Raw genomic sequence first — 14,450 nt, 5'->3', positions numbered from 1 at the left:
TGATGGAGTGGAGCATCTCCCTTCTGATGAAAGGATGAGGGAGCTGGGACTCTTCAGCATGGAGGAGACTGAGCGGTGACCTTGTTAGTATTTACAAATATATAAAGGGTGGGTGTCAGGAGGATGGAGCCAGGCTGTTCTCAGTGATGTCCAATGATAGGACAAGGGGCAATGGGTATAAGCTGGAACATAAGAAGTTTCAAAGAAACACAAGGAAGAATTTCTTCACTGTGAGAGTGACAGAGCACTGGAACAGGCTGCCCAGATGGGTTGTGGAGTCTCCTTCTCTTGGGACATTCAAAACCAACCTGGATGAGTTCCTGTGTGGCCTACTCTAGATGGTTCAACTCTAGCAGGGGGCTTGGACTGGATGTTCTTTTGATGTCCATTCCAGCCCTTAAGATTCTGTGATTCTTTGAGTTGGAGAGTGAGTAGTTAACTTTGTTGCTCTGTGCCATCTACTCAGCTTCTTGACGGCAGACTGCAGTCTTAGGAGCCAGGGTCTATGTCCTTGGTATATCCATAGAAATGTATTATTCCTATCCTACAGATGTTCCTGGATTCTCACCCTGTATTCCTAACCCCAGGCTTCATGTGAAGTTTTGCCCCACTTTTATTGTATTGGTTACTCTGAGGTTGGGTTTTTTTTCTGAAGACTTTAAAGTACTGGTGCCTCCTGTGCTTTCCCTTCTTCCTTGAACTCCTGCCTCATTAACAAAACCACTAAAACACAGTACTTCCATATCTCCTCCCTGCCACCTGCAAAATCTCAAAGCCAACAGTATGCATGTGTGCACACACTTGGGGGGGGTGATGCATTGCTGTTTCAGAGCTTCTTGCTGTGGGAAGAGTCCTTATGGTGGATTTCCACGGCACTGGGTTACTGGTTTGTGGATCTTGTGATTTTTTGGGTCAGCAGATTTGCCAGAAAATACGAGCTTTTCTAAACATAGTGATAATGGATCAACATACTTAATGTAACTGCAGTAGGATCTTGTGCCTACTAAGGTCAAAATGGTAATGCCAGAGGGTCTTAATGCTCAGACAGATACCATGAAACCAGAGTTGGACAAGACTAATGGTAAATGCCAGGCTAAGTAAAGTAAATGCCGTTTACTGCCCTCAAAGTAGGGCTTATTGCATAAGAAAACAGGCTTTCTGCAGCTTTTTCTCCTCCATAATTTTACTACTTGTACTCTGGACGAACTGAGAAGTGTTCTCATTTTCCTGTGTCACTGGGGAGTTTCTACTCTAGGAAAACCATATTTTCTTCCCATTTTCCTATTAAGTTTATGATCCTGTGAGTATATTAAGATCAAGCAAAAATAAGAGGGAAGACAGGTACATCTGCAGAGGAAGGGTGTGTTTCTCTTCATTAGGACAGAAGGGACACTTGTATGAAATGTGAAAGAAACATGATTGCTAGGGCTTTTTGATCTTGGGAAACATAAAATCCTACTGAAGAATGTAATTTTTCAAAGAGTGGCAGTGAAACTTGGTTTTTTTTTGGGGGGGAGGGATTGGGGAGGGAACCCTAAACTTTCTTCCTTTTGATATCTGCTCTGAAAAGAGGACTGAAAGTGCAGGATGTTTTCTCATGCCATAAAAGGTATTTTGCAGTGCAGATTTTGTGTAATAGGATTTTGAAAGGAAAAAAAAAAGCTGAGAAGGTCTCAAATGCTTGAGGAGTTTTGAGTATGAAACTTTATATCTGAAATGTAACCTCAGCAACTGGAGAAGGCACATTTTGGTTCATGGCCTTACACTGGGAACAGGAGGTGTTGGGCTGTTGGTAAATTTTCTTGTGGAGAAAGCTGCATGGTTATACCTTTAAAAGTCCACCTAGGAAATGAAAGTCAAAGAACATTAGGATTAGGTGGGCAGGCCGTCCTATGTGTATGTGTATTTAGACTGCTTTGATGGAAAAGCAAATACTGGAAAGCTGTGCTAGAAATGTTAAAGAGTAGCAAATAATTCTCCGGGTGCAGAGACCCTTCCATTCATGGCTGTAGCTTCTTGCAAGAAGCCACAAAGTGGCTGTGAGTTTCTCACCATTCCTCTGTGTATTTTTAAAAATGAAGTACCAGACCATAGATTAAGAAGAACCTTGTGTTCAGGATGTGTGTGGTGTAAGGAATGTTTTTTTGTTATAGAGTAAGCACTAGCTAGCTGTGGGGCAGGAGGGAAAGAAGAGCTGGAGATCCTGTAGTCCTGTCACAAGGAAGTTTCCATGGAATCTCTTTGCACGCTTTAAAAAGAACAAACATGAGGAACAGCGGGATGGAAGAGTGAAGAGAAATAGATCATAGCTGAGTGGTATTACTGACAGATGCTCAGAAACAGGATAGGGGGAAGCTGGCACTGCCAAATGTCTGTCACTGGCAGGAGCATGTTGCTACCAGAACAGCTCCGGATGCACCCACTGTGTTCACAGGCTCACAAATGTGCTCTCAGCAACAACTGAAGTGCCAGCAAGGGGCATTACAGCAGTATTAACCAGATGACGTTTCCTAATGTTCCTGCTGCTTCTATAGATGAGACAAGTTTTACAGGTAAAGCTTTTTCCACCCTTTCTAGCAAGAGGAGACAGGCAGGGATTTGCTTCTGTTTCCCTTATTAAGCCTATGCAGTATCAGAGGAGCAAAGAACCTGAGGCATGCCATGCCTATCAGGACTGTTCTGTAAACAGTCTGAAGTCATTGCTCTCCTAAAACAACAGGGTCAACACAGTAGGAAGTGTTACCACCAGGACATTGCTATATTGTACACATAATGCTCTACAAAGTCTAATACTTTATAAAAGATTCATGGGCAAATTTCTGGTATTAGTGTTGGTTTATATTTAACGGAAAAAAGGTGAAAGCTTCTTCCTGTCTTTTGACTGCTTTACTTTCCTGTATGGTCCTGTGGGCCTGTTTTCAGCCCAGATCTGTTGCTGTTGTCTTTCTGAGAGTGAGTCATGGTAGCAGGAGGAATCTTTGCAGGGCAGTATGATTGCCTGAGCCTATTTAAAACAGTGTCAGTTTGAAGTTACCTGCTTAAAAATAGCATGGAATTTGACATTGCAGCAGCTGGTGTTGCAGCAATTGCTCTTAACTGAAAAAAAAAAAAACCAAACCCCACAACAGAACAAAAACATTTGTAACCAGAACAACTGTTACTTCTGAAATTAAACACAGCAGTGATAAAACACTGACACTTACCTGTGGTATGACTTCTCACCCTTTTCACTTTAAATTAATATAAATCTGTCAGCTGGTGTAAGGTGCAAGAAGAGCTTGGGGCCTTTCCTGCGTAGCTGTGGGAGATGGTGGTGTGAAGAAGCACCTAGAGTTGTTGGAGCCTGTAGCCACATTACCCGCATGTGTTCTGCAGGTGATGAAGCAGTTCCAGAGTTTCTCTGTAACTGGAGCTTTCCCTCTCAGTGTGGAAATCTTCACATAGAGGCTTTTGTCTGATGCTTTGTCAAGTGGAAAGTAAAATCTGAGTATGTGCTGCATAAGGGAGATTCAGTGACTGTTTTGCTGGTCACTTGGTGGTGTGGGCTGGCATCTTCCCACGTTTGCTTTTTGTGTGGCATGCCTCATTTTGTTCCCCTGTTCAAAAGCACAGCTGATTTCCCACCCATCTGCAGTTGCATAACCCTTCTTTCTAATATGACTATGCACCTTTGCCAACTACCAGAAATGCTTAGATGGAACAAACTGTTACAGCAAGGTACTTTTAGCTATTGCAAGCAGAACTTAGGGGGACTGAGGAAAGAGGAAAGAACAACCATTATTGATTAATCAGACAGCTCTTTTTAGGCTACCAGCATCTGCTCCTTAGCCCCATATCTGATCCATTGGCATTTGGGTAGTCTTCTGGTCTACTGTTGGTAAATCCAGAAGCAGTGTTAATATAAGACCATTAAAACATCTTTTAACGAAAGATTGAAGCACAGCTAGTTTTTGAAGTGGCTAAACACTATTTTCCCTAGTGGTGAAGTTAAGGTTACCACAAACACACAGTGGCCACCACTCGATGGGGAAAACATTATTTTCCAGTTCAGGCTTAGCTGTAGCTTCTTCAGAGTCTGATTTCACCCTGACCTTGCTATTAGAGAACACTCGTTATGGATAGAGTTGATCTTTTTTGATGCTCCATTTATAGCTGAAAAAGTGAGCCTGCCAAAAATATGATGTAAGTTACTCAAACCAACCGTTCCCCAAATGTTTAGCTTTGGGAAGTAGCAGCTTTGCATCTACAGTGCATGCTCTGTGCCTGTATTTATATTGCAAATGTCATGCTTCTAAAAGGTAGCCATGGCTTTGAAGTTGGCAATGGAGAGATGTAGTGTGCTGCTTTAGTGCCTGAAGCCTGTGTTTCAGTTAGCTTCTAGGATTTTGCAAGACTGTCAATTAAGGTTTTGTACTCAACCTGAAGTTCCTAGATGGTACTGAAAAGATACAGTTGAAATGTTAAATATAACTTCCAACTGAATTGTTCTTGGTAAATATGGCAACTAGGGTGCCCTTTTTGGCAACAGGATCTAGTTCCAGAATAAATTCAGTGTTTACAGGGTAGATTCGGAGAAGCTATTCTTTTAGCTGAAATAAAAGGTCTCTGTTCTAAACAGACCAAAGAAAGCGACAAAAGCAGGGGCTTGGATTAGGTGGGAGTAGAGTTAAATACTGTGAGTTCAAGACAACACATCAAAAGCATAATGTATGCAACATATTATACTGAGGGGAGAGAAAAAAGCTTGGGACTGTACATACACACTTGGTTACCAGAGTGGTAACATGGTTAAAATGCAGCAAAAAAGGATTAGGAAGAGATGGAGCTCTGTGAAATGCACCAGTGACAACTAAGGAATGTGAGCCTAGGTGTTACCAGTCATTGATGCTCAACTACAGCTGGAATATTACGCTCAAAGTTGGTAACACTGAAGGTGACTGAGAAAAAAATTAAAAACTGGTGGGCTGTGTGTATAGTACATGTGAGCTTTTCTAAATACGTTAATGGTCTTCCTGCTCTGAGCAAGTGGGGCTGCTCCTGTATTTGGAAATCTGGATCATTGCCAGCTTTTTATGAATTTTTTTTCTTTTTCAGTAAGACTTGTCTGTAGTTAATTGCAGGAGCAAAACATTGGTTCAGTTTCTACTGGATTCTTTCTGAGCCTTAAGTGGCTCTGGTATTACCAGAACCTTTGTCCTGAAAACCCATTTGTTACATGGGTACAAACAGAGCACAGTATTCTCTGTGATGGTGGTATGTAGTTTTCAAGTCTCCAAACACAAACTTCAGCTCAACTCTTTGAACAGACCCAACGTGATTTTAAGCTATGACTGCTTCTGTAGGTACTGCATTTTAACATCTATTTTTTTTCCTTTTAGCTTTACCTTCAGTCCAGAATGAAAGGAGACTGGGCAAGACTTGTACGTCCTACACTACAGTTTGGTCTCATTGCTGCATCCATCTATGTGGGTCTCTCCCGTGTTTCTGATTACAAGCATCATTGGAGTGATGTTTTAACGGGCCTTATTCAGGGAGCAGTGGTGGCTGTGCTCATCGTAAGTAACTCCTGAGGGGTCATGTGTAAATGCTGCATTTATGAACAGCACCTTAGGCTTGAAAGCTGTGTTTGCTAGACAAAAGGAGACTTGCTTTCCTAATGCTCTAAGCACTGCTGGAGAGGGGAAAACAACTCCTTGAACTAGTAGCAGCAGTAGTGCTTGTGAGAGTGAGGCAGACTCTGGGCCAACAATGAGCTAAGTGGTTGATTTAGCTGTTAGACAACACAGTTGATCCTGCCCAAGAGCTTTTCAAATAACCAAGATGGAAATGGTCAACTGCACAACTGCATGGGCCTCTGCGTGGCTATTTACAACCTTTCTTGCTTCTAGCCAAATTCTAAATCTTGGGTGCGACACTACAGAACAGTGTCTGAGGTAAGTAAGGCAGAAAAAAAACCCCAAGACCTTTAATGGGTACAGACAGCATGAAAATGCCTCCTCAAGCAAGCTTATACAGCCTGCTTGTTCAGTGTGATGGGAAACTAAAACCTTTCACCATTTCTTGTGTTTTGGGAGCTGGAAGGGTGTAGCCTGTGCGGCGCAGCTGTACTGGTGAGTGAAAAACCATACCAGGGAACCAGCATTAGACAAACTTGGGAGCTGCAGGCCTAGTTGGTGGCAGCAGTTGTGCTGGCTGTCACCACAGGGCCATGGTTGATCCATCCATATGAAGGGACAGACCAGAGAGGCTTCTGGTTCCAAGACGTGAGCTAATGGAGGTCACAGTGAAGAATTCAGTTACCAAGAACTGAGGCTCACTGGGAAGAACCACTTCCAAGATCAAAGCTTTCTCAGCTGAAAGTCAGGAGAGTATGGTTCGTTTAAGACAAAGCTTTTCTTTACTTGTTGCAGTGGTAATCATCAAAGCAAATCTCAGCAGCTCTGGGAAACTTTCTGCAATATCTGTCATTAAATGCCTGCCAGTTGACTAAAGCACAGTCCTACCCCTACAATCTCTTCTGCAATGTTTGAAGGAATGCAGGAAAGGACAATGGTGGCAGAGCTGCCCTCACAGCTGCTGGAGCTGTGGGAGGGAGGTGCTGTTAGTTGTGCCAAGGAGAGGAACCCAAGCTTGGTTTAACCAGCTTTTAAAGCAATGGATGAAGAGCAGTGACTTGCTGTGACTAACTACTGAACCCTCTTCCCCAGACAAAAGGATAGGCTTTCCTGTTCTAAACGACACAGTAATTTTAACCCCATGGGCCATGTGCACCCTCAGCAGGCAGTCAGTTTTGAGCACACAGGCCTTTTGAATCTGGCATAAGCCATCAGTGTCTAAATAGCCAGTGGGATGTTTTAATCAGGTTTTAAAATGTTTTTTTAATTAGTTTTTGCATTTCCAGCTAGTTTAGAAGACTTAAAAGCGCAGCAGCTTAACCCTTAATTTGTTTGCTTAGGTTGTGTACGTGTCAGACTTCTTCAAGGTGAGAGGATGTACATTTAAACCAAAAGAAGATTCCCATACGACCCTAAATGAGACTCCAACTAATGGAAATCACTTTGGCAGCAATCATCAGCCATGAAGAGTGACCCATCTCATCTGCCTTGCTCTCTGAAAGGAAAACAATTTCATAAGTCTAATTGTGTAATATAAGTAAATGCCTTTAAAGGACTGCTGCTGCTCTTGGATGCTCACTTTACCTGTATATAATAACATCTACTACAGTTACTGTATTTCTAAACTTTGAATTTCTATTGGTTCAAGCTCTTGCTGAATGGCTTTTTCTTCTAAAAATGTAAATTTTTATTGAAAACATTGTAACAGTTATATTACAATGCTGTTTGTACATGCCTTGTTGAACAAAACAACTATGGTAAAAATGCACACCATTAAAAGAAATAATGACTTGAGATGGATGTAGCATGTGAAGCTGATGAACTTGTTCCATAATGTGAATCTTGTACTGTTCTTAGAATTTTCTGTTACAGGTAAAGGCTTGCAGCAAATACAATATCTCTCTTGATTTTTGTAATCCCTGTTAAAAAGGAAAGCCATATTAGCATCCAGCAGTTACAACTGACAGTCACTATTTTAAGTACAGCTACAGACATGAGTCCTTTGCAGTAGAAGAAATACTATTAAATGAGAGTCATTGTACATTGATTTTTTTTTTTTTCTTTTCCCTTCTTTCAGTCACAAACTTGGCTAAACTGCAACAGGTTTCACAACACGACTTCATTAAGTCAGAGTTTATAACATAGATGGAATCTGGAAAGACAGCAGTGATGCTGTTTCCCATGAAGTCAATAACAGAGGCTTATGTTAACAAACCACCCCCACCCTGGCCTACCTCTGCCTAGCCCCATAGCTTTCCTTTCATGATTTCTAGAATTGTTGCACTCTGGAAATGAAATACATACCCTCTGCAAACTTATTTTCCAGCTCAGTGTTTCCAATGGCTTTTGCAGCCTGGCACATCTGCCGAAGCAATTCTTCTAACCTTCTCATGCAGCGAATTATACTACCTGTAGAAAGACAGGGAGTGAAAACTTGGTATCCCATGACACATCGTGTCACTGATTGATTCAGTTGCTTGACCCCACTTTAGCCCAAGGCAATAGTTCCTGTATTGTTCAATTTATCTAGAAGCCAATGCTAAGAACAGCCCTGAGTCTTGAGCTGGGTTTCCATTTAACAGCAAATTTCTCCATCGGGCACTTCCTTGCACCAATCTTCAAATGTTGTCCTGTTCTTTTATTTTTCTTTGCAACCTCCTACCAAGGTAAGAGGACTTTCTGGTCTGTTTAGTAATCAAGGGTGGATTTTTTTTTCCTTTTAAGTACTTTTTAAAGCCTTCCCTCAACAACCATACCCACTGGGGGTATGCTCAAGTTGCTGCTTAAAGAACTACCCCACCTAAGATTGGGGGGGGGGGGGGGGGGGGGGGGGGCATGTATCTTCTTTTACTATTTAGAGGTATTCCCTACTGCCAGGGAGAGAGGAGGTGGTCTACCTTGCTACCCCCTGTGTTACTCTCTGGACCACTCTAGCACTCAGTGGTAGGCTTACAGTAATGTCAGTCTGGACAGAGCTCCATACTGCAATGTTCATCTGTTCTTTCAAATTGCTCCTCAGCTTGGCTCAAGTTTCACAAAATGACCCTACTGCTCACGCAACCTGTATGCTGTTCATTTCTTCCAGCATCACCTCACACCTACAGACAAAACATGTGACAAAGGGATGGAGAGCAGCCCTGCAGCGAGGGACTTGGGCATAGTGGCGCCTGAAAAGCGGTACAGGAGCTGGCAATGTGCACTTGGAGCCCAGAGAGCCAATTATGTCCTGGGCTGCATCAACACAAGTGGGGGAGGTTGAGGGAGAAGATCCTCTTCGCTCTGGTGGGACACCCTCCCCTCCCTTTCCTGCAGTGCTTCATCCAGCTCTGGGGTCCTCAGCACAGGAAAGATCTGGACCTGCTCCAACAGATCCATAGGAGGGACACAAAAATGATCGGAAGGCTGGAGCAGTAATCCTGTGAGGAAAGGCTGAGAAAGTTGTGGCTGTTCAGCCTGGAGAAGGGAAGGTTCCAAGAAGGTCTTTATAACACCTTCCAGTACTTAAAGGGGCTGACGAGAAAACTGGAGACAGACATTTTAGCAGGGCCTGTTGTGACAGGGCAAGGGGTGATGATTTTAACTAAAAGAAAGTGACAGAGTGGTGGAACAGGTTGCCCAGAGGTTGTGGTTGCTCCATCCCCAGAAATATTCAAGATTAAGTTGTACAGGGCTCTGAGGACTCAGATCTAGTTGCAGATGGCTCTGCTCACTGCAGGGCCTTTGCAGTAGATGACTTTTCTATGATTCAGTGAAGTACTACCTCAAGACAAGGCATAATATCTGAAGAAAAACCGTCAACATGAAAAGAATTCTACAACGCTCTTGGGAAAGTGAGAAGTTAAGTAAAGTAACACCTTTCTTCTAAAACACATCTGTATGTTAGTAGTAGGCCCTGTCGGTTTCTACCATATGAACAGTTTGTTTGTGTGAGGGCAGCAGTCAGTAAAGCCTGCTGCAATGACATGAAGTGGAGGAGCACCATAGGAAGAGACTCGTGGGCAGCTGACCAGAGCAGTGGCAGCTGCCAGCGCAGCTCAGAGGCTGCAGTTCCAAGGCCAGTCCTGCCAGGGAATACTCAGTGTAGCTGGGGTGGTGCAGATACACCTGTTTTTGTGCATGAAAAGAAAATTTGCATTTTTTGAATAAAAAACTTTTCTATGCTTACTTCCACAAAACAGTCACTCTGCAACTGACAGATGCTTAGCTCAGTTTACCATTCTCCCCTACTGCTTTAAAAACCTCCTCCAGTTTCCGTTTCCTACCAATACACACATTTGAACTTCATGGCAGCTTATTTTCATTAGCCAGTCAATCAACTCTGCTCTAATCTGTGGCAAGCACTCTTGCCCTTGGAGTACTGGGGTTTACGCTGCGGTCTGAAAAGGCAGCCACTTACTTACCATAACTACAGGCTTTCACACTCTTCATAACTCCACCCAAAAAGGGTCTGACGCTTGACCATCAATACTAACAAAATAGCAGAACACCAGCCATCTTCCATTGGAAATTAAAATAACTCAATTGAAAGATACTAGAATTAACTGTACAAAATCAGGAGGAACTGGGATTTGCTAAAGCTGAACAGACTCTATGAGTACTGAGGCCAGAGGGTCACAAACTTCAGGGTTACAAAACACTGGGAGTCCTGTGGTGCTAAACAAGGAGACAGAACATCTTCAGGCGGGTGACATTGAAAGCATGCCACTGACTAAGGGTTTCTGTCTAGAAAAAGTCCTAGTCCCTGTTGGCCTGGATGGCAGCACCAAACTGAACATTGTGCTCTTCATGAGAAAGAGGATAGTCTTTCCAAAAGCACTTGGAAGGAGGGAATGTGTGATGGAAAATCAGTTTGAAAGACAACAGTGGTGGCTTCCAATGCAGTTCTCTTAAGGGTTGGACAATTTTCTGCCTCTTACCAAAGCCGGTGCCCAACAGTAATGTAACGACAACAACTCATTGTTACCTATTCCACACTGCCCAAAAGGCAATGCGGAAAATACACCTCATTTTAGAGCTTTAATAAGCCATCATGCTGCACCTCATGGCAACAACCTCCATCAAAATTAAGACTGGAAGTGCTAATACCTGAAGATTAAAATAAGGGTAGTGTGGTTTTGATATCTGGGGTGGCTTTTTGTATTCTGGTTTTTAATTTCTTTGAAATTACTATGGTGACTTGGTTAACCACAGCAAAGTCCCGTGGTATTTATCAACACCACACTGCATGGGAAGTAAGCATAACTGACAGTGGATGCCTGAAGCGCTCTCCTTCCTTTTGGACAACACACAGAAACTGACCTCTTAAAAGCGTCAGCCCCTGCCACAAGAGATGAACTTCTCAAAAAAAGATCTAATTTTGAGGGGGCCAGCAATGGACTAAGAGAAAAGTGATCAAGTAGCCTTAGCCCAAACATGGTAAATGGGAAACATTATTGCCCTGCGTATTCTGAACAGTTGAGGGCCAACACAGAAAAATTTGATAGCTACTGTTGCCCTTATCTTCCTCAGGGTGCCTCTAGAGCAGGTATAAAGCTCAGGCATTCACTGCCATAGGAGGAATCTGCTGAATGCAGAATCCATGTCTGCCACGAGTACTGTTGCTCGCAGGCAACCTGCTTTACAAAGTCCCTGGGTCTCTGCACTGGATTACAGAAGTGCATGAATTCCTTTGTTTTAGGGGCTCCCATTTGCAAACAAGTACTACAAACAGCATTTGAGAGATGCAAGGCAATGGTGACAATAGCAACTTCAAAAATCAGTCATTACCTACAGAGTTCTAAGACTGGGGCACCCATCCTACTACCCTTTTCAACTTTCAACTTAGTTGCTAAAAGAGGAAATTGGGTTTTTCCTTCTGGTTTGCTCTTCAGGTGGATGGTCTGTCTTTTTACAAAGTACCTGGGCTTTAAGTCATCCCATTTTTAAATTAATGAAAATTATTCCTCCTCAAGAGACAGTTTCTAGCACTTCAGTTTCAGGAGCTGAATTAACCCTGGTGATAGCTGTGATGAACCATCCAAACCAGAGATTTGGTTACCACCTCTTACTTCTGTCATCATTAACACACTGGAAGGCATCTTCCATTTACCAAGTAAATAAAATATCTGACTGTAATGAGGACAAGTGCAAGATCTGTACCTCTTAGGAGCAAGCATTTGGAATGTGGTATTTTTGTTTTAACTAGTAAAGGTAACTGTTAACTATTGTTGACATTAGGATCTCTGAGTTTTATAGGAAGCTTCTTAAATGTTGAGATACTCCTTTAGAAGAGTCTTCTGTAGGTTCTGAATTATCAAGAGTGTAACAATAAATTAACGTACAGCAAACGAACTTTTTTTCCCCATTTAGTTTCAGCCATGCAGATACTTGAATACTTCTGAGTCGATAAATTTTGTGATCTCTTAAAAGACTATTCAGAATTACCATTCCATGTAAAGGAATTACTATCTCATGTCTCCTACGGAACGTACCTTCAAAGACATCTGTCATTTTGCAGATATGAGCAAAGTTAGCTCCATTTGCCCAGGTATGCACAACATCCATTAGGTTGGGTCTGAAAGAGTTTAAGTAGTTTTCTTCATCGATTTCGAGTTTTGCTTCTGCCGACACTTTGGCGATTCTTTTTGCACACTCCTTCAAAAGAAAATATTGGCAATTTATAATCTGCTCAAAAGATGTTAAGTCTCTAACCAATAGACACACTGGCATCTTATTAGGTATTGCATACAAGATGAGGTTTCCTTTTTCGTGTGAAATTACTCAATCAGAACATAAACCACTGTTTACGTTAAATCTGCCTGCACTAATGACATACAGTGCAATAATAAAGCTTATAAAACTTTTTAAAGGCATGTTCTCAACTAGCATAAAAAGATTTACTGCAACAAAAGAACCCATTATCACATGCTGCAAATCTACCCTAACTCACTGATGATGCAGGATCATCATGATGCTCCTCTGTGAGCTCGTTGTACTTTACTCCTGCTAACGTTAACCCCAAGCTCTGGCAGGTTTCTAGTGGAGAGATTACCTGCATTTGCCGAAGTGGTCCTGCCAACTGCTCTGTCAATTTTGGCATTTCACTGGACTGAAAAAGAAGACATTATTAAATAGTCTCAGGTGCACCTACATATTTACTGTGCGCCAAATTAAATGCAAAACCAGAAGTTCAATGCATGCCACCCTAAATTGTTCCAATGACTTCTCAAATCTGTTATCAAACACCAAAATTTAATATATTCCCCAGGTACTTGCTCCTCAGACTACATGAGAAAATGAAATCTTTCTGTGCAGTATGCCAACAGTATGAAAAAAGCATCTGCCTTCCAAAATTCTCTCCATTTAGCCATTCCACAATTTTGAACTGCCAAAATGCTGATCATTTTCTGCTTTAACTGTTGCAAGCTTTAAGAATATAAAAGGCAAATGCTTTTAATAACTTAAACACCAGTGGTTACGTACAAAAATATGGCTATTCAAATACAGCAACATTTTTATGTCCTACCTGTTCAGACCCGAGTACTATTGTTGAGTGAACCACAATGTTCTAACAAAACCTTGGCATCCCTTCTTTTAACAGAAGGAAGTAATTAGTGTCTGCTGCTAAAAGTGCTTTTGCCCTTGTGCCATCAACCTGTGTGACACATCCCACTAGCTATGTGCAGTGACATTTCATACGGAAGATTATTTTTGCAGTATTTTCCTGATGATGCTAAACTTCTATACAGTTAGGAGGTGGGAAAACAACGGCATCTGGTTTTAAATGCCCACGTTTTTGCTCTTAATAACACAGTCTGTTTTTAACAGCTCTTTTGGTATCAATTCCACGTGGTACTACCATTTCCATCAATAGGTCAAAGGTACTGTCCAAACAACGTAACGTGGCCACATCTCAGAATTAAAGATACCCTCACCTTTGGAGTGTAGCAGCAGATATTAAGCCTCCTTTTTGAAATGGTCATTCTACATTTTTTGAAGTATTAAGAACGTGTGTGTGTGTGTGCATACATACAAGCATATATGCTGAGTATCTATTAATACTGCTTTACTGCATGGAGTAAACAGCTGTCATTTCATGGAGAGCAATTTATACAACCTTTGGTATGTCATTCATGAGGAACAATATTTTAGCATTGAAGCTGCAATGGTTTTTGTAAGTTCAGTGGCTCAAACACATTAAGAAATGACAAGTGTACAACGGCTCATACTGCTATGACTACTTTCTGGAACTGAATTATACACAATACTGTTGGTAGGCAGGAATGTCTAGAACTCATGAATTGAAGAAGTAACTCACATTCTCTTGAAATACAAAACAGCTCAGTAGTGCAGTTGCCTGTTCTGCAGACAAGTCATTGAAGAGACCATTGAACATCATTTCTGTCAGGAGCAGTTCATCAGCACTAAAATACAGAGAAAGAAGCTTAGGGAAAAGACCTAATTTAAAAGAATAAATTTCTAAGTAGGTACTATAAATCTGTTTTGTGAAGCAACTGGATATAGATAAGAAACAATAGCGTCTTAATTTTTCTCCCAGGAACAGCAAATACTAATGTATTTTTTTTTAAGGAGCATGGTAATTAGTAAGAGAGTGAGACAGTTATTTTAAAGAAACTAAAAACTTGCAGAATAAAGACTTAAAAATGAATTATAAAAGGAATTGCATGATGTGGATACAAAACCCAAACATACTATTTAGATAAAACATCAAAGTTGACAGTAGTACATCTTCAGTTTTTGAGTTTTAGATAAATGCATAGGATGGGGGGGAAAAAAAGAGTAGATTTTTACAAAGAAAAGTGAAACTCATCAGTAAACAGTTCTTGAAGCTGATAA

At 41.6% G+C, this 14,450-nt stretch overlaps 2 protein-coding genes across 3 annotated transcripts in view; one reads left to right on the top strand and one right to left on the bottom strand.

Annotated features, from left to right (window-relative positions):
• Positions 1-7,510, top strand: part of PLPP1 (phospholipid phosphatase 1) — a 66,960-nt gene extending 59,450 nt beyond the window's left edge. For both annotated transcript variants that reach the window (XM_062017690.1, XM_062017689.1), the window contains exons 5-6: positions 5,379-5,555; positions 6,956-7,510. In XM_062017690.1, coding sequence (XP_061873674.1) covers positions 5,379-5,555; positions 6,956-7,081 — 303 coding nt within the window. In that variant the 3' untranslated portion in view covers positions 7,082-7,510. The remainder of the gene's footprint in view (positions 1-5,378; positions 5,556-6,955) is intronic.
• The window catches only part of MTREX (Mtr4 exosome RNA helicase), a 46,000-nt gene continuing 37,933 nt past the window's right edge, over positions 6,384-14,450 (bottom strand). The window contains exons 23-27 of the mRNA XM_062017688.1: positions 13,912-14,017; positions 12,646-12,702; positions 12,086-12,248; positions 7,920-8,024; positions 6,384-7,534 (exon numbers count right to left, since the gene is read on the bottom strand). Coding sequence (XP_061873672.1) covers positions 7,482-7,534; positions 7,920-8,024; positions 12,086-12,248; positions 12,646-12,702; positions 13,912-14,017 — 484 coding nt within the window. The 3' untranslated portion in view covers positions 6,384-7,481. The remainder of the gene's footprint in view (positions 7,535-7,919; positions 8,025-12,085; positions 12,249-12,645; positions 12,703-13,911; positions 14,018-14,450) is intronic.

This window comes from Colius striatus, chromosome Z (assembly GCF_028858725.1).
Source record: "Colius striatus isolate bColStr4 chromosome Z, bColStr4.1.hap1, whole genome shotgun sequence".
NCBI lineage: Eukaryota > Metazoa > Chordata > Aves > Coliiformes > Coliidae > Colius > Colius striatus.
The sequence above is the reverse complement of the archived record's forward strand: the minus strand, read 5'-3'. Positions and strand labels throughout refer to the sequence as shown.